Source organism: Amyelois transitella, chromosome 11 (genome assembly GCF_032362555.1).
Source record: "Amyelois transitella isolate CPQ chromosome 11, ilAmyTran1.1, whole genome shotgun sequence".
Classification (NCBI taxonomy): domain Eukaryota; kingdom Metazoa; phylum Arthropoda; class Insecta; order Lepidoptera; family Pyralidae; genus Amyelois; species Amyelois transitella.
Window position 1 is genome coordinate 3152071 of NC_083514.1, and position 18589 is coordinate 3170659.

Sequence of the window (18589 nt, forward strand, 5' to 3'; positions counted from 1 at the left end):
GTGTTCGTTATTTGAATGGCAGACTAACTTTTTTATTAGCGATATTTTTTCCCCAACAGGCGATAACACGGAGTCAAAGCGTAGTTGGCGCGACTCAGGCACTTTGATGTTAGCTTGTTCCTACACCCTGATGTTCTCCCAGCACCTGGCAGACTTGGACTGGCTGACGCTGCTCGGCTTGTTACTGGCCGTTATCACAATTATTGCTATGCTTATTATATAACCCGTAGATATAGAATAAGAGACAGTTGCACTATTGGTATCATTATACTTCCTATTGAGCCTCTCTCAAAACCGAGCATTCTCTATACACGCCACCGAGGCTCCAAACATCTGTAGGTAAGCTCCAAGCGATAGTCCTCAAAAGTGTAACCATCTCTTGAAATATAATAAAATCGCCTTCGCTTTTCAATCGCCAGAATAAACAGTAACCATAATAACATCTGACTGATTTTAACTATCAAAAGGAATTTAATAATTTATTTCTTATTAAGGATTTTAACAAATAAATGATTAATTGATTAAATTAGCATCCCCCAGCCTACAATGACCTTTTTGCCTGTAATATATGTGTTTTAAATATTCACGTATGTATACAATCATGTTTGATCTATTCTGATGATTGATTGCTGTGCGAAGTTTTTATTCGTTTTTATTGTCTATACAAGATATAACCTCTACTACCATAAATTTATTATATTTCCAGTGTATTAATTTAGTTATTTTATTTTAGTTTTTAGCAATAATATCATGAAGTTGTTTCATTTTACTTTGTAACGTTACCTGTGATTTATATTTTATTTCAATGTAATGTGTGCCAAATACACGATCAAAATTTTGTTTAAAATCTCGTGTTTCTTATGCATGTATAGATTTTGCATGTAGTGTTGTTTTTTTTTAACCCTGCAGTGGACGCGCACCTAATCGAGACAAGAGTGGTCGCGCGGACTACATACGTAGTCCATATTCAAAATGAAATAACTTTTGTTTTTTTATATAATTTATTTATTTTACTTATGGAATTATAATCAGTATAGTTTTCTTAACTATATAAAATAAAATAAAAACTTAGATGTCAACTCTTTTTTATATTAATTAAACAAAAACAAAAATACTTCTCTAAATTGGCACAATAATCACAGCTTTGATTGATTGAGATCACATTTAAATATAATAATAAAAATTCATCATTCATAGCATTTTCTACACAGGAAAGACACATAATCTTGGAATGATCTCCACAAATAAACTTCTTGCAGGCAGTGCACGACTTTCAAGTATTTTTATTGCGAGCTCTTCTATAGTCGTGGCAACGGCGCCTACATTGCTCGACGTCGCCTCTGAAGCTGGTGCTTGTCTTTTTTGGTCCGTAATACCTAGAAAATCTTTAATTTTTATTGTCAAAGACCTCGGCAACGATTTTGAGTCTATTCTTTTTTGAGCCAATGGTTTCATCCAACCCAAAGATAAATCGATCAGGAAGTCCCGACGGCATATATTTTCATAATTTTTATTTGCTGTGTAAATACATAATGCATTTGGTGCACTCAAGTTTAGTAAATTGAAGAACACCATTAGAGGCCATCTTCTAGAGTTTCTCGAAACGTCATACAAAGAACATTTTATCAACAAAAAACACTATGTTGCCTCCGGGTTCTTCCTCTGTTTTGAGGAAGCGTTTTAGACCACACTGTGTTATCAACTCCTGTGTAATATTCATTACGCCATCGTCTTTGCTGAGGTGGTTCCTCATCTTCAGAGCTTTCACCCGACCCTTCTCCTCTAATATCTTGTTCCTGCTCTGATCTACTACCTCGTCCGAGCTAGACTCAGCTTGATAATTGTCGATGTCGGCATCAACTTCTCTCAACCACGCCTCTATTTGTGCAGCTTGTCGATAATCCATTTTTATCCTAAAAATATAATGTTAAATTAATTTATAGTAAAATAACATAAATCAAAAATATTTATATTACATATTTACATCAATTTATACATAAAATAAATTAAAACAAAAAAAATATGAAGTGAAAAAATACTTACGTAATTGGTCGCACGGACTACATGTGTAGTCCAGGAACTTTGCGGAGCTAGTATTGCTACATCCGCGTGTGACCGGCGCTCGTGCTGCACTGTGAACTTTCCGCGATTAGTCATTTGAAAGTACCTAGCGGCACAAGAACCTAACGTGTAGCGTTTAAGAAATAAAACTGATTTTGTATCAGTGGACTACATATGTAGTCCGCGCGACCACTGCAGGGTTAAAATGTAGATTTTGTTAGAACTCTTATGTGTATCACTTATTTTAAGACTGTAAATAAAAAAATTAAAAGATAAATACGTCAATACATACGAATATGGCAACAATGTGCATCGAATTTTGTAAGTTTAGTAACTAGATACCTAGATAGTAGGTGAGTACCTACTACTAGATACTACCTAGGAATAAAACTAAGCATAGGCTGTTTGCTAACGATTTTCATTTATGTATTGATTTGGTGAGACTACTTTGGAGTTAAAATCATCATCCTCCTGACGTTTTTAAATATATCCCAGTTTCTTTGCCTCTGATCAAGGGATTACTACCTACATAATGCGGGTAATAACCCGATTTCTTTCTGACCTCCGAGACCACGCTTAGAAAAGGGATCTTACCAAACATGGATAAGGTTGTTGGCAAAAAGATTAACTGGTCCTATTCAAAGTGCCGAAACCACAAGGCTCAAAACGTGGACTACTAAAGTCTAAGTAAAGTGTGTAAAGAAAAATATAGCTTGATCTTTGTGACACATGTCAAAAACTGGGACAAAATGGTCCCACTTGTGGGTGGGACTGGGATAGACGGGCTTTTTACACTCGTAGTCTAAGAAATGGCTTCGGAACCAGCGACGTTGGTCTTGTCTCTCATCACTGCCTTTGGCCATAAAGCTGTATCCACGACCGCAGCCTAAAAATCTGACATCATGATGATAAAAACATCTTTTTCATACCTCCGTCGTAGTTATCGTTCCATCTTTTAGGTACCAAAGAGATCAAGCTACATTTTATAGAAGCTACACTTTATGATAATCCTGTAGAACGATACCTATGTTAAAATTGATTTTTTTCTAGGTGATAACTGAATGCCACTTCTCCACCGGCGTACATAAGAACTTCAATGCGTTTAAGTGATTTTATTGTATTAAGCTACATTATTGTATTGTAATTTTATGACATACCTACTTCATTATGTTTATGTAGAGGCTTCCAGTTACATAAAAAGAGCGTTATTTATATGAGAGAAGTTATAATTTAAATAAAATGTTTCAGTTGATATACCTGGTTTTATTATTCCAATCTTTTGATACATATATGTATACGTAAAATCACGTCTATATCCCTTGTGGGGTAGACAGAACCAACAGTCTTAAAAAGAGTGATAGGAGATTCATAGGTATAGTATCAGGTTGCTTGCAAATTAATAACTTAGTATTCTTCGTTTAGGCGAAGGGCTAGACGAGTAATGAAGAGATTGAGAGAGCAGACATGGTAAATTGATGAATAAATAAAATAAAGAAATTGTGATAAAAACAGGTTGCAGTTAATGGTTCTAATTAAAACTAAACCCAACCCGTGGTTTACACCTTTAGTGCACCTGGATGTGTGTGTACCGAAGAAATTGAATAGCAGTCCATTCATAACAAGGGCATGTTTTTCGTCGTTTAACCCTATTTGCCTTAATGTACTGCCATCTATAGAAAGGGGTAGTCTCTGCCTACCCCTCCGGGAAAGAGGCGTGATTTTAGGTATGTATGTATGTATGTACTGCCATCTATATTTTGTAATTGGTAATACTATTTTTCGGTCAACGCCATCTGTCGCTTACTCCTGTAACCATCTTCAACCAAAGACTATTTATGGCCTCCTCATCTCTTGAATTAGCCGAATAGTTTTTCAATTATCTTCTAGATGGCATTTCTTACTAAAATTTTAAAAGCAAAAAGTCATTATCATTCAAAAATGTAATCGCACCTCGCCAGAGCCTTGTACAAGGCATTTGAATTAAAATAAAGTATCAGGTCCAATCTTCTGGTCAATGCTCCTGGTCTTGTTTTAAACTACATTTATTGTCTTTGGTTTTCGAGTAACTGTCAATGTCACGTTTCATCTTAGCTGTCATGGGACTGGCATTTATTTATTTTATGCTGTCATTCATGTCATGTCATTATTTTCGCGAGACGAGAACGTTTGTCTGTTGTGAACTATTTTGCAAAATATTTTATAGTGGTTTGGTTTGACGACTTTTATAACAAATAGTTTTAAGATCATTGTGGGTTTTTTATACAGAGATAATTATTTTATCGATGCGTCCCCGCAAGTAATAAATCCCTGCTAATTTGTGATCAACAACCTACTTTGTTCCTGTTGACCTGTCTACAACGGATGACCGTGAATTTGAAAAGGTAACGGTTTAAAATAATTTACTATAGCGTACAATTTGTTTTTTTATTTGATGAAACACAAAACAACAGGTAGTCTGAGTCTAATCTAAGATAACTAATTATGGTGCTGAAACAAAAAATTCATTGGTAGCAAGTAGCGTAAATAGTAACATTCACATTTAGGATAGGATAAGACTTACCTTCCGCAGATATAACAATATTATTTAAGAGTATCTTAAAGAATATTTGAGTACCTGGTAGTATTTGCTTTTAATCACATTATTTATAACTGCCTTGGGCACAACTCACGTGTAGAAGAATATGTAGGTATCATAGGAATTGCAAGTTTCAGAATAAACCTGGCAGTGGTTTAAGTTATTTTTAATCAAAGCAGTTTTTTTTACTTCAATACCTCCAGAATCTTGTTCTGTTTTGGATACCATTATAAAGACTGCCCTTAATTAATTAAACCCAATTTCATATGCTAAGTATGATTGGGTCACATTATTTAAGTTTACAAATGTTGTTTACTCCTAGATTTTACACAAAAATGGACCCAAGGCTTTTAAGCAGGTTGAATAGGCAGGTATATTCACTATTTTTGTGAGGTCAAAAATGTGTCTTGTCTCTTTCTCTTTGTTTTGGGTTAACCTCATTCTTAGAAATGGAAGGAAGATAGGACAAAGAGTTGCCCATGTCTGTGGATAATTATGCAGGATACCTCATGTCTTATATTTTCTTTCTCCTTTTTTCAGTCTCTCCCACTTATTTACTTCTTAAGTATCTCCTGAACCAATACAATTTTTTTTCTAAAATCTTGATATTTTATATCAGTCATGTGAGTTCATATATTAAGACAACTTATTGTCATTGATTATTTTTATCATCAACAAAGTTCTATTTAATCTGTGAAGTGGTTAATTTGAATAATTTCATATCAATAAACAATTAAATAGCTGTAATCATTCATAATAATGAATAAAAACAAATTGTTGTAGGTATCACCTAATAGTTATGTACAAACACAAATTTTCCACAATGATATAATTTTATAAACATGTTGACCTCAATCTTGAGCGAGTATGATTTATAAGGGCAATTGAAGAGTGGAAGGGAGGTGTGGAAGCAATGAATCTCAAGCACCTTATACAACAAGGGATATGAGTCCTGGTTTTATTTTTAGCAAACCGTTCCGCAGACCTTTAAGACAAATTTGTTGTTTAGGGTCAGTAGAACTCCAAACTCCGAACCATTATTCAATCATAACTCCTTTGGGCATATTTTGGATGGTGTATATATGGTTTAAATTTTCGTTCTATATTATATGGAATGTGGATGAAGCGAAAGACCTACGCAGGAAGCATGGCAATTGTATGTACGTAAAATAATATGCTAACTGTTTGAATGACAAGGCCTAAATTAAGGTATTTGAGATTTGGCACGTAAGTTCCTTTGATGGCCTAGGGATTATGAGCTATATATGAGATAGGGATGATGAGAGGATTTCCCATAATTTTCGTGAAAGCGGATACTTGTTCATGAACTTCAGCAAGAAAAAGAAGCATACCTAACCTCTTTATGTTTACCCCACAAGATGACGAGCGCTTTTGGATTGATAGTACAACTACTATTAATAATTCTTTGATAAGATTAATTGAAAGCTCCTTAAATGATCTGATAAACAACATGCTAATGTATTGAACTTGTCCTTGACTCGGCCATTTCACCCCGGTCTACTTGCAAAGGCCATGTGGTTAGGCAACTTGATGGATCGACGGCGATACAGTTCATAATTTGGCATTGTGAATTGTTACTTATCAACAGAATTCTGATTTGCATTTGCGTGAGTTATAATTTTCGAGTGTGCATAGGGGTGCGAATCAAAAAAGAAAATGATTTCATTGTTTTTAAAGAAAGCATTTACGTTTTTAAGTTTTCTTATTATTGATGTAGGTACCTGTTATTAACCGTTTTTAATCAAAGCGGCTTTTAATTAAACCTGCATGTATGTTTGTCCGCGATTATCTCGCGTTTCACGAAACCGATTTTTTTGCGGTTTTCAGGAAAGTGTTTGTTACACGACGTAACGTAAAAGTTTAAGAAATTTAACCGACTTTAAAAAAAGAAAATATCGATTGGAGGCGGTTCCTTTTTTACGATAGTTTTTTTAAGGAAAAATAGCTAGTCGGGTTTTCATTGCACAAAACATATGCCCAACGTTTTCCATTCATATATTGAGGTCTGCTACTGCTCCGCATCTTTCTACAAACTTAGATGCATATTTTGAAACTGCTAAAACCTCTGATAGGTTTGTTTGAAGGGAAAGTATAAAAAAATGGAATTCTATTTTAGGTGTTCTACTTAAACTGTCACTATTTGAATCTCAATGCCATCATTAAGTCATAAAGCTGAACCTTGGCCTTTCAGTTTTCTCGAGACTGTGGGCTCCGTCTATCCCGTAAGGGATAAAGATGTAGGTGTATATGTATGCATATATAATGTAGGTTTGGCTGCACGTATCTTTTTTCTGCCGGTTTGAAACAATGCCAGCCTTGAAGTTTTTTCTAAAGCTAAAGTAACGGAATTTTATCTAAATTCCTTGTTCAGATAGTTCTTAGAAAAGATATGTTTCAAGAAAACGAGTAGATAATTCTGATAACATTAATATTAGTGTTTAATTTGGTGCAATTTTATTCAGACTAATTCTTTGTGTCATATTTTCATTACGGAGTGTTTGTGGTGATTTTAATTATGGATTTTTTTTTACCTATTTTAGAATCATGAAATGTTTTTTTTTAAATGAAATAGATTTCTTATGAAATAAATGCTGATGCTGATACACATAAACTATTATTTCTTTCGCTACAAAATTCCCAGCAAGAATTGCGCTCACATATATTTTTTTTATTGCGCAAACGAGCATGCGATTATCGAAGCTTGCCGTTTTCCATAAAATTTCTATACTTTTACAACAAAACTTTTTCAGTCCATACAGTCTTATTTACCAATTGTCTGAGGGATTTGCACATTTGACACATGACGTCACTCCTTATCTGTAACTGAAACTGGTGGTCCACTCCAGTTTGTTCTAGATTATGAGAACAAGGCTCTGTTATCTAATCGTATGTACTGTACTGATACAAATGATGTTTACAAATGATGGATTGGAATAGAACCCGTTGACCATTAGCCATGCTTGCCTTACTTCGAAAACAGTTTTAATTGTGCATTACAACTATCTGTAATTGTAGGCGTCACGTTTTTGCTTTGGTAGTTTCCATTTTATTGTTTTTGTAATTAATTATCTTTAATCTGTCTATGCGCAGATCGACGCTTGAAATGTATTGTTATAAGTAGCATTGTTTCTTTTACAAGAGTGATTCATGAGCAGTTATTACTATTGTTTGGTCATCGTCATTTCTTTGCTCTTCAATCCGAACAAGCAAAAATCTGTTTTGACTTCCACCCTCAACAACACATTTGCTCCCACAAATACCAAAAGTGACTAACAAAGTCAGTTCAGTCAAGTTTGTTGGGTATCCCCTCCTACGACCTGATACTTTCTTGTTCTATTCACCTATTTGAATCTATCTTGCTGGTTTGTTGGCAAAGACAAACAATCTCTTCCCGCGCAGATTTTGAAATTCTTTTGCAGTACTTAGGATAAGTCCTTAGGCCACAGGGTAGCAACATGTCCATATTTCCGAATCTCATTTTCTTTATTAAGCCTTCCGGCTACACGTGGCCTTCGAGTCTCTTCTACCCCGTACGACGGCTTGTTATTCGAATAAAAAATAATAGGATACTAATGGACACGCAGAACGCCAAATTAGTTTGAAGTACTATTTTATTTTACAACATGCAAATGCAAAAGCTTTTAGCATTAATGGTTTGTTTAAGTATTCAAACCATTTTCCATGAACCTACTGACACTACTTGGGGTGTTCTAATTTTCTTATCTTTGGCCAAACCTTATACAGAGTTTATTATTTATTAATAAGGTCGTTATTAGCACGCGTTTCATCCAAATTATAAAATCTTATACAGCAGCATAATTTATTTATTTGTTATGCATAAACGCAACACCACAAAAATGTCTGATTTTAAATCTGCATTCGTTCATTTTTGACGTTAAACTACGGTTCTAGAGTGGATAAGTCAGGTTTGTTTGTTGACACAAAGCAACCCTCACCTGACCTCCGCAACCATGCAGGTGTATTTGTCTCACTATGGAACATGGATACGCATCATGTTGGCTGATTGTGCAGGTTTGCTCATGATGTTTTCCCTCGCCGTAAGAGCATCAGTTAGCAATCAAGATCCATTCATGGCTGTTAAAGGATTTAAACCTTTGGAGGAACGGCTACTTGAGTCGCATACCATGACCACTTGACCACTGATGTCCATTTTTGTTTCTTTGTTTGTAAACTCGTTACTGCATAAAAAAAATATAAAAAATTAAATATCAGTCATTTACATAACAGGATTTAGAAGAATATGTACAATCGCGGACTTATCCCAATTGGGATTTCTTCCAGTCAACCATTATAATTATTAAGTCTTTTATCATTATTTGTAGAAACAATTAGTTTTAGTTGCAAACTTAACATACTTTTGCAATGAAAATAACACATCCTTGTATGATCTCTAGATTTTCATAAGAAGTCTTTATCAGATGAATCGAAGATGATAAGATTCGCAGTCGAGATGTTATCACCACTTATCAGTTCCCTTGATGTAACAATTTTTTTTATTGTACTACTTACATGATTTTTGATTATAGAGACCAAACATTTGTTTTATAGAACCCCCATTTTTCAGCAATGCCTTTTGGACGCTTCAAACATTCAAACCTAAAATTCACTAAGAATATTAAGTCGACACAAGTGTGATTCTAGATTTGAAACAAAATTATCTTTCTTATAAACAGACATTACTCTTGTATGGAGAAATGGTTACTCTGATTTCCTCTCAATACATGTAGTTAGTTGAAGCATCTATTGTAAATCAGTTTACGATATCTATTATCAAAGAAGGCTTTATCTTTACGAATCGACTGGTTCTTACGATGGAAAACTTTTTTTTTATTAATACACGCACGTTGCTGCACATCGGTCATAATAGCTAACGGACCGTGAATATGAATATCCAATTACAGTGTGTACAACCGTTTCCGTTATAGTTGCAGAATTTCTAGGCTTCAAGGATTCTTGTAAACTCAGGATATAACTTAACAAGAGCATCGGTAATCGAAAAGATATGTAGATACCTACTTACCTGATTAAAAAATCGTGACGTCAAAGGTGTTATTTTACCACAGCCATTCTTTGTATAAAAATCAATTGAAATTTGTGACATTGTGACTAATGTACATAGTTTATGAATTCATACTTATTTATTTTTGCACGCGCTCTAGTTAGTACTAATATGTTATTATCTAAATACGTGATCATAAAGAACAAAAATATAGTTGCTGCAAAAACTGTTTGCCACAAATAGTGGTGAAATCTAGGAATGTTTTAAAAGAAAACGCTTTTCACTTTGTAAAGACGTCAATAAAATTTAATCTGAAATATTATCCGCTTTCCCCAGTGGGCGATCAATTCTCTCTAATAAACGACTCCCATTTGGCTTTTTAAAGATTTCTTGTTAGTGGTTTTCTATATATTTATATATTTATATTATCTTTGGTCCCAAGCATTCCTGTATGTGCATTGTATTCTGCACATAATACTTCCCATTTGCTATTTCTGCTTGCTGTGACCCCACAAATCAATACTAATATTTTAAATGTGAAATTGGTTTTATGTGTTAATTTGTACGTGAACCATTAAACTGATCTCCATGAAATTTTGCATACAAATAGTGCGGAGAAAGGCATAGGGTACTTTTCACGCGGGTAGGAGCTGCTGGCGTAAGTACGAATACGTATGAATTACCTATATTCTCGCGCGCGGAACTGTACAAAGTATAAATTTATAATTTTTTGGTAAACATGGTTGTGTGTGGGTTTCATTGTGTATTATACAAAATAAGTTTTTATTAGCCAATCTGTTGTTGCTTGGGCATTTACAAATTAAAAAGATTTAATGATACTTTTTTGATGATATTGTATGGGAATCGAAGAAAAAAATATTTTCGTGAGTGGAATCACAATCTCTTTGCAATGTAGCCTTTGTCTTTTATCTTCAACTTACTCAGAATCTGTCTCGACATAGATATTTTTCATGTTATAATGATATATTGCAACCTCGTTCCGCTGTCTCACATCGATGAGTCAACTGTCTCTCGCTTCCAACTGGTATTTTTATTACTTATATATTGGATACATTTAATTCGATATAGTTGTTATAGGAAAATTGAGTTGGTAATAATATGAGCTTTTACCGAGTAGACGGAGCCAACAATCTTTGAAAGACTTAAAGGCCACGTGCAGCTGTATTTTTGAAATTTAACGAGATTTGTAGCCAGATAGGTTCACCGTTACATTGAAATTCCAATTTCAGAATTGTATTTTGCTTTATTAGAATGACACATTTATCCCTCGATAGTAAGGGAATATAAGTGACTGCTGTGTGTCCCGAGGTATTTTCTCGAGCTTCGGCAAAGAAATCGATAATTCGAGGACACATTTCCTTAGACTTCTTGAGGATGAGGTAATCACATAAGATGGAATGACTTCATTCTGTGATTATAATATTGTGTACGTCATTTGTTATTATTGTAAAGTTCGATTAGATTTCTAGAACGTGCTAGTTAAACTAGTACTAGAGAGTGGAAACATGGTGCATCTAATTGAACTCTGTAACAAAAATTGGAGTGGCCGTTATTTCATTTTCTCACTTTTATGGTAGACCACAGTTGTAGACTAAGATTTAAGCTCTTTGTTAGGTTTATCACACATGTAGCCACGTCTTATTCTTTGTGGGGAAGACAGAGCCAACAGTTTTGAAAAGATTGGAATGCAACGTTCAGCTGTATGTTTGAACTAACCCATCGCCTTAAAGAATCCCAAGTTTATTTGCCTCTCCCTTCATTAAAACACGGAGCAGAAAATATCAATTCCTTTCATTTAATTTACAAGAATTGTTATATCTTTTCCGAATCGAACAGATAGAAATGTTGAGAAACTTTTAATATTCGAAACGAGCATAACTTTTCACAATGAACATCCAGACGAAACTCTCAAGAAGATTTCGCACAAAATTATAAGCTCCAGTGACTTTCAAAGGGTTTCCAACTTCAATCTGTTGATTAAATTCGCAACCGTTACTAAATTCTTTGCAACAGTTTAAAATTTTCATGTTTCTGGCAGATTATTTTTGTTAATTGAATTGTTTAAAAAAGTATTAAAGAATAAAGTTATTTGTCTAGTTGGGGTAAAGGCCACGCGAGTGCTTCAGTTATATCGTACTACAAAAAAAAGGTTACCTATTAAAACATAACTGTAAGGAAAGTCCTCCAACCAGCCAAAATTTGACACATGTACCTATACGTTTAAGTGTGTAAAATTTATATTTAAAGAATGTATATATATGTGTATAAACAGAAATACCCTGACAGTTACTTTCGCATATAGATAAGTGAGGAGCGTTAAAAGTCTAATTGAATTGAATAGAATTAACTTTTTTACAGACTGTATTTATCATTACTCGTCTGCCTACACATGCATAAACAACAAAACCTGATATGATAATCAATCACCATTTGCCTCGATATTTTATGAGCGTGATATGAGCAATCTGACTTTCACCTTAATCTTTAGAAGTGAACCAAAGTATCTTTTAAATATTATATATTTTTTAAATTTTCTGCATGTACGGATAACCGGACTTGTTTTGAAAAATATATTTTTTTTTTTATGATTTGCAATTGCAAATACATTGCCTCTCATGGTTTCCTTGCCTCCGAAGTCCAGAACCGGCTTCCGTATGACGTGGTCAGAGCGAGACTAATGGGCCGCGTCGTGTGCCAGTATCGTTCCTCGCGTCGCGCCAACAGGTGCACTTCGATACCTCTAGTGGTGTTCTGGTCCCCTGGTACTACGGATTGTCACTTTCCGATAAAACTTTCGTGTTAGTGTTTTGTATTGTGTATTTTTTTTTATATTCTTCCCTGGAATTTCCTATAAGGTAATTAGTATTGGTTGCGTTATATCCAATTTTTTTTAAATGTATTAACTAGTTACTTAATATGGCTGTAATCTTTGGTTACGCTAATCGAATTAAGCTGTATTTGTCCAAAAGTATCGGAGGAGAAATCTTCTGTTAAATTTCTCATTCAATTGATTAAATAACGAATGTTATTTATAATTTTGATAAATAAATGTTGTTCTGTTGTGTTAAACAAGTTAGCTTCGCCTGAAACTTTTTTTTGCTGATTTTGATAAAATTAAATTCTTAACAAGTCGACAAAAAGCACCGTATTTTTGAAATACGGAACTCAATAAATAAGATATCACTATATGTATATATATTTTAAACATGATTCTAAGCTGTCCATAAATTGCTTCTAAACAATATAATATTATGTATATACCTATGTGTAAAAACAAGTATCTACCTGAAATTCCATCTTGAACAGAAAGTTCAAGAATTATCTGTCTTGACACAACTCGTCTCCGAATCCATTAATATCTTAAGCCTGGCCTTAAAGGTTACCGATACAATAAACATAAACTAAATCGAGATGTCGCGTATTTAAATAGCCGTGTCAGTGAACTTTAATGTAGGTTGATGTATGAATTATTAAGGAGTGAATTTGTTTGCAAAACTACATTGAAAGAGAATTAAGTTTTAAAAATTATGTTCTTTTCTCATAAGAAATCTTGAGAATGATGCGAAGAAAAACATATATCTTATTTCCTTCGCATCATTTCTTAGTCTTTTTTTGCTCTTAATTAGATCATTTATGTGGATCAAATTATTGATTATGAACATACTATAGTAGAGATGATGTATAGGCAAGATTAAATTTAAAATAAACATTACACATACATACCTACTGTCAATTTGAGCACGTCTACCTTTTTTGAAATCGAATAAAATTTAAGTACATATTACAAACTTCTAGTAAAACTACTGGTCGCCGCAGTTTTTGATCAGCAATCATTATTTTCTTACACAGTTTATACAGAATTATGGTTAAGTATATAGGTATCAAACGTTATAAATTTCAGCCATTCTAACAAGCAAATCACCTTCGTACACTTGTTCTGCAGCAATCGGCTCATTACAACTTTTCCCTTCTATATACGGGGAATTACGAATTGCTGTAAATTGAGTTGGAAAGAAAATGTAGGTATTCTGTTAATTTGGCAGATTCGATTCCTAATAAAGGCAACGGTTCTCCGAGACCAATGTCGTGTGCCAAATAAGCCCGGTTCACCTGGCGTATGTCTTCTTGTATAAATTGAGCGAGAGCCTCTCTGCAAGGCGACCCCGACTGCCTTCGAGTTAAGATACGATCCGGTCTGTTTTTTTGGCGCATGTAAAGTATTGGACACAGTGAACATCTTTGATTCATGGCTACTGAAACAGCTTTAATTTCTGAGATTAAAGGCTTAGATATTTTGACTGCTTCCTAAGAAGTGACAATTATAATTGAAGTCATGAGACTGTGGTATAACGCTTTCTAATGTAGATTTTCCTTTTCCCCATTTGTCTAATCGAAATGGTAATTGTTTGGCATTTCGATATCTCTATAAGATCTAGTGTAGTAAGTTGCGAAGCGGCTTAGGTTAGTTTTAGTAACATGAAGCCAAACATGTATTGAACGCAAATACATTTGATTTTCTTTGCGCAGTGTCACGTTTGTTTTCATATCAAGATTATTCATCGTATTCAAATAACGTTTTCTTTTTGCGCGTATCCAGGGCATAATTTACATTTCATCTTGCTCCTTCAAGTTTTGCTACTGTATAAACTGTGTTGCGACATTTTGTACATACGACTACATCATTCGAGTCCTTATTAATGTAGTGATTTACAAGCAAAATCATGACTATTCTGTTGTGTGTTAATTACGAGTTAGGTAAAATTAATTTAGATTTATAAAGTTTAAATATACTGCGTCAGTTGATATTAAGTAGCCTCTTGGTAAATTAAATTCTCTCTCTACGTAATACGCAGCATAATCCAAGTCGCTGTCTGTTGATCTAGATAGCTTCGATAAAGCATCTAAAAGTATATTTCGTGCCATATCACATTCAGCAAAATTGTTTTCACGAACAAAGAAATCAAGTTACATAAAGTTTATTGTATCGCCAACAAGAGATAGGGAGAGGAAAGTCCACACTGGTCGTTTGTTTGTTGTATCTTTATAACCGTGCAAATATTGACATTGTATTATCGTGACGTGTCATAATGTTCAAAATAGATGTTTCACTTTCAATAGGCTATTTGACAAAGTTCTAAAAACTATCTTAGGGTATTTATTTGTTTATAAGGAGCCCTACAAAAATACTTTTCTGCCTTTATTACAGCTATTTTATTAAAAAATCGAAAAAGAAAATGAAATATTCAAATATGCCGCCAAAACGCGACTTTTAGCAATATGGCGGCCATGGCATGCAGTGACGTAAATTTCGTGTAAATATCATACAAAGCTTGTTGGTATTTCGAAAATTTTAGATTTTCTCTTGTTTTATTTAACTTGTGCCACGTCATATGCGTGAAAATTATTAAAATGAGTTCCTATAAATTTTGTGCAGTGCCTCAATGCACTAATACAACAATAAAATCTCCTACGAAACTGTTTTTTTCTATGCCGATGGATTTGAATATTCGCAAGAAGTGGTTTCAGATCATGATCTAAGATCAGTGGTTACCAAGATATACTTACATTGATGTTTTCACATTCCTCAGTTCGGCAGCATAGAAATCTGGATTGTCTTTGAAGAAGACAATCCAGATTTCTTCTTCCAACCATTATTGCGTCCACTTTTGGTAGGTTTCGACTGTCAGCTTTCGGAATCAGGACTCAGGAATTGGTTTCCATTATTAAATACCTATATTATCTGAGTAATCCTGAGCGATCAAACACTTATAAAATCGTGAAAAATAATAGCGAACACTAAGGAACGGTACGATCCACAGTCTGTTTATGGATAATTGACGTCATAATAGAAACAGCCAATCACGTTCGTTTTTAGTCACGTGACAGCTGCATATAAAAACCTAATTTTCTGAGACGGATTTTGTTTAAATAATGCAATATTTTTATCTCGCGTTATTACAAATCGCTCCAAAAAAATAATATTAAGACTGATGACATAAAAGAAATGTATATTTTTAATACAGTCAAATAGCCTATTGACGAGCAGGTACGATGGCGTTTTTATTCATTTTACCTTGTTTGGGTTGTTAGAATTTTAAATACGAATATGGGGTCCTTTTACTTTCGCATAGGTAATTGGTTTGGTAAATTTCCGTTTCGATTGTTTACATAGATAATTATCAACTTTGTTCAATTTTTCCATATAAACCTTGTATTCATCTGAGTTTGGTCCAAAGGTTCAACTGGCGGAGAATGCCTTATTTACCTGTTGTACAATTGACGTGCATAAACTTTAAATAAATAAATAAAATATGGCTCACAAGAAAGTTAAAAATAAAGTTGAAAGGCAATTTTATTTTGAGATCTATATATATTACTCCAATGCGACTAAACATTATTGACTAACGATTTCGGTACGATAGATAATATTTATTATTCACTATTATATTTCGATGACCTCGATAACACCTTTTGATTGACTCGAGTCAATATATGCTTATAAATAAATATATCCTTATGTATTGCACTAAATCAATATCACATGACAAATTACCATTTGAAACACTTCATTGGGGTTAATAATTATTCGTATAGCTTAATGTTCTGTATATGTTTAGGGATAAAGAATAGTTACCTAGAGATATTTGTTAATGTACTACATGCAACTGTCTGGAAAGTTGAAATGTGATGGTAAAAAGGCGTGATAAACACGCGGTGGTTTATTGTCAATCAAGACAACAGCCGCAAGCCAACATAGTTCGCCCACATAACTGACAATTAAAACGTATAATGATGTTATTCTCTCTACAGTTTTTCTTCGTTCATCGACCGATACGCAGACTCTTGCGTGGTTCCTCGTAATAGATGCACCGGCGTGTGAACTAGAGTGTGCGACGCGTGATCATATTCCGGGCAAAAACGATCGATCGTGAACTATACAAGCAACCAACGTTCCGCATCGGCTTATTGGCGACATTCTTAGTCTGGTCCGAATTACATGCGTCAGTGATTGTAGAAGAAGCGGGCTTTATGATGCATTGTTTGACAAATCAAAATACCAAGAATCCATTATCCTGGAAGGTGAATAGACAGGAGATTTAAATACACAAAGCAATCCCTATTGTTAAGTGGTCCCAAATGAGTTGTAAAGTGGATGAATAACTGTTTTAGTAAATTATCTGAAAGTTGGAGTTACAATAAAAATAGGCGTAAAACGAAAAAATGCTTTCATTCAATATTGGTCGATTTTAATGGCCTGCAATCAGTTAAAAAAATCTTAGTCGTACAATAAATATGATTTTAACATTTAGCTAGAAGTATCATTCTCAGTGCAGTGAAATTCCGGACTTACCTCAGCTAAGGAAAGATTTTGGTATCCACAACATTTCAACTCATATTTCTGGTATAACCTTATCTTCATGCCTCTTATCTTGTCAAGTTGTTGTTTGTATAAAAGAAAGGAGTTCTATATCACGAGTAACATCTGTGTCAGCAAAAGTCAGCAGCCAAGAAAAAAATGGGTGAGATGATAAAGCAATGCGAAGATAATAATGACTATTGTTATAACAAGGTTCAAAGTAATCGGGGCATTTTTTTAACGTATCAGGTCTAAGATTTAGGAGATTTTGTAATGTATGTCACGACACGAAACAAGATGTTTGGTATTAGTTATAAAATTGTATTGAATACTCCATGAACACATATTGAGGTTACTGTAAAGATACTGATGTGTCTAGACTGTGGAATCACACTATAACGACATTTGCATACAGTTAAGTTTCTATGAGACCCTAACTGGGTTGTTTATAATTAGTTCAGTTGCAATGTCACTGATGCAGTTGGAAGTTAGAGGTTGGGACCGCAGACGGTTAACGAGTTATACAGTTGGATGTATATTGAATTTTACATTAGTGTTTAGCATTGTTTTGACTTATTCGAAACTTTATTTCGATACACGATTATAATTTTGTTTACATAATCAATCTTACATGAGCAGATTGGGAAATATCCAAATTGTTTTTGTTTTCTGTAATGTGGATAATTACAATAATCACGATTAAAATTTTAAGATATATCGATGACATTTTTTTTATATGTAAATCAAATAGTCCTTCTGGTCGTCGTGGGGATCAAAGATTAATTCTGTGTCTGTAAAACCAATTTATTATCATTGTCACAAATCCTTTCAAATTAAATCGCTGTGACTAAATCGTCTAGATCTTAACAAATAGCTTGTAATTTCAACGTCCTTACACTAACACTGACAGTTTGACACCGAAAGACGTCTAGTGGAGTGCCTTAAGCATCTAGAATTGAAAAAGCTCGGAATCCAATTACTGTCAACGAATTATTATGAAACCTGTTGGATTGTATTGTTGATAAGGTATATTTAAATGTTTACCAATTAAAAATCGTTGCTTTTTATTTAATAATAAAATAAATAAATTAACGCATATAATATAATACATTACGAGCTCAACTAAGTAATGTAGTGTAAAAATCGTGTTATAAATACATTTCTATTATATAATATTAAAGAGTAATAGTATGAAACAATAATTGTAAAAAAAAAGTTTATAAAAAATATTTATTTAGTTTGCCTCTCATACATGCTTAAAAATGATTAAACTTCAATTATTCCGTTTTCGTCACTTTCTTCTACTTCACTTATTTTTAAGACAGGAGATGCATTAAAACAACTATCACCATTGCACTGTGAACACGCTGAAGTGCAGTATAAACCACTTTTTCGACATCCGCAAGCATTACCACATCCTTTTTTACAATTACAAAATAACATTTTAAGTAAATTATCTGGAGCTGGCGATTGTTTCATCAGTATTGGTTCAAGTTTATCAGAAACGTACCTCCAACCCCAATTTTCAACAGAA

The 18589-nt window shown here is 33.8% G+C and overlaps 2 protein-coding genes across 6 annotated transcripts in view; both read left to right on the forward strand.

Annotated features, from left to right (window-relative positions):
* The window catches only part of LOC106134986 (uncharacterized), a 98973-nt gene extending 95660 nt beyond the window's left edge, over positions 1-3313 (forward strand). For 2 of the 3 annotated variants that reach the window (XM_013335144.2, XM_060946406.1), the window contains exon 3: positions 60-3313. In XM_013335144.2, the coding sequence (XP_013190598.2) occupies positions 60-223 (164 nt within the window). In that variant the 3' untranslated portion in view covers positions 224-3313. The remainder of the gene's footprint in view (positions 1-59) is intronic. The other variant, XM_060946408.1, reaches the window with a different exon arrangement.
* Positions 3314-4192: 879 nt separating this feature from the next.
* Positions 4193-18589, forward strand: part of LOC106134985 (supervillin) — a 158041-nt gene continuing 143644 nt past the window's right edge. Inside the window, exon 1 of one of the 3 annotated variants that reach the window (XM_013335139.2) lies at positions 4193-4442. The gene's annotated coding sequence lies outside the window, so the exon portion shown is untranslated. Of the gene's footprint in view, positions 4443-12411; positions 12554-18589 lie in introns of those variants that run through there. The other 2 variants (XM_013335142.2, XM_013335141.2) reach the window with 2 other exon arrangements.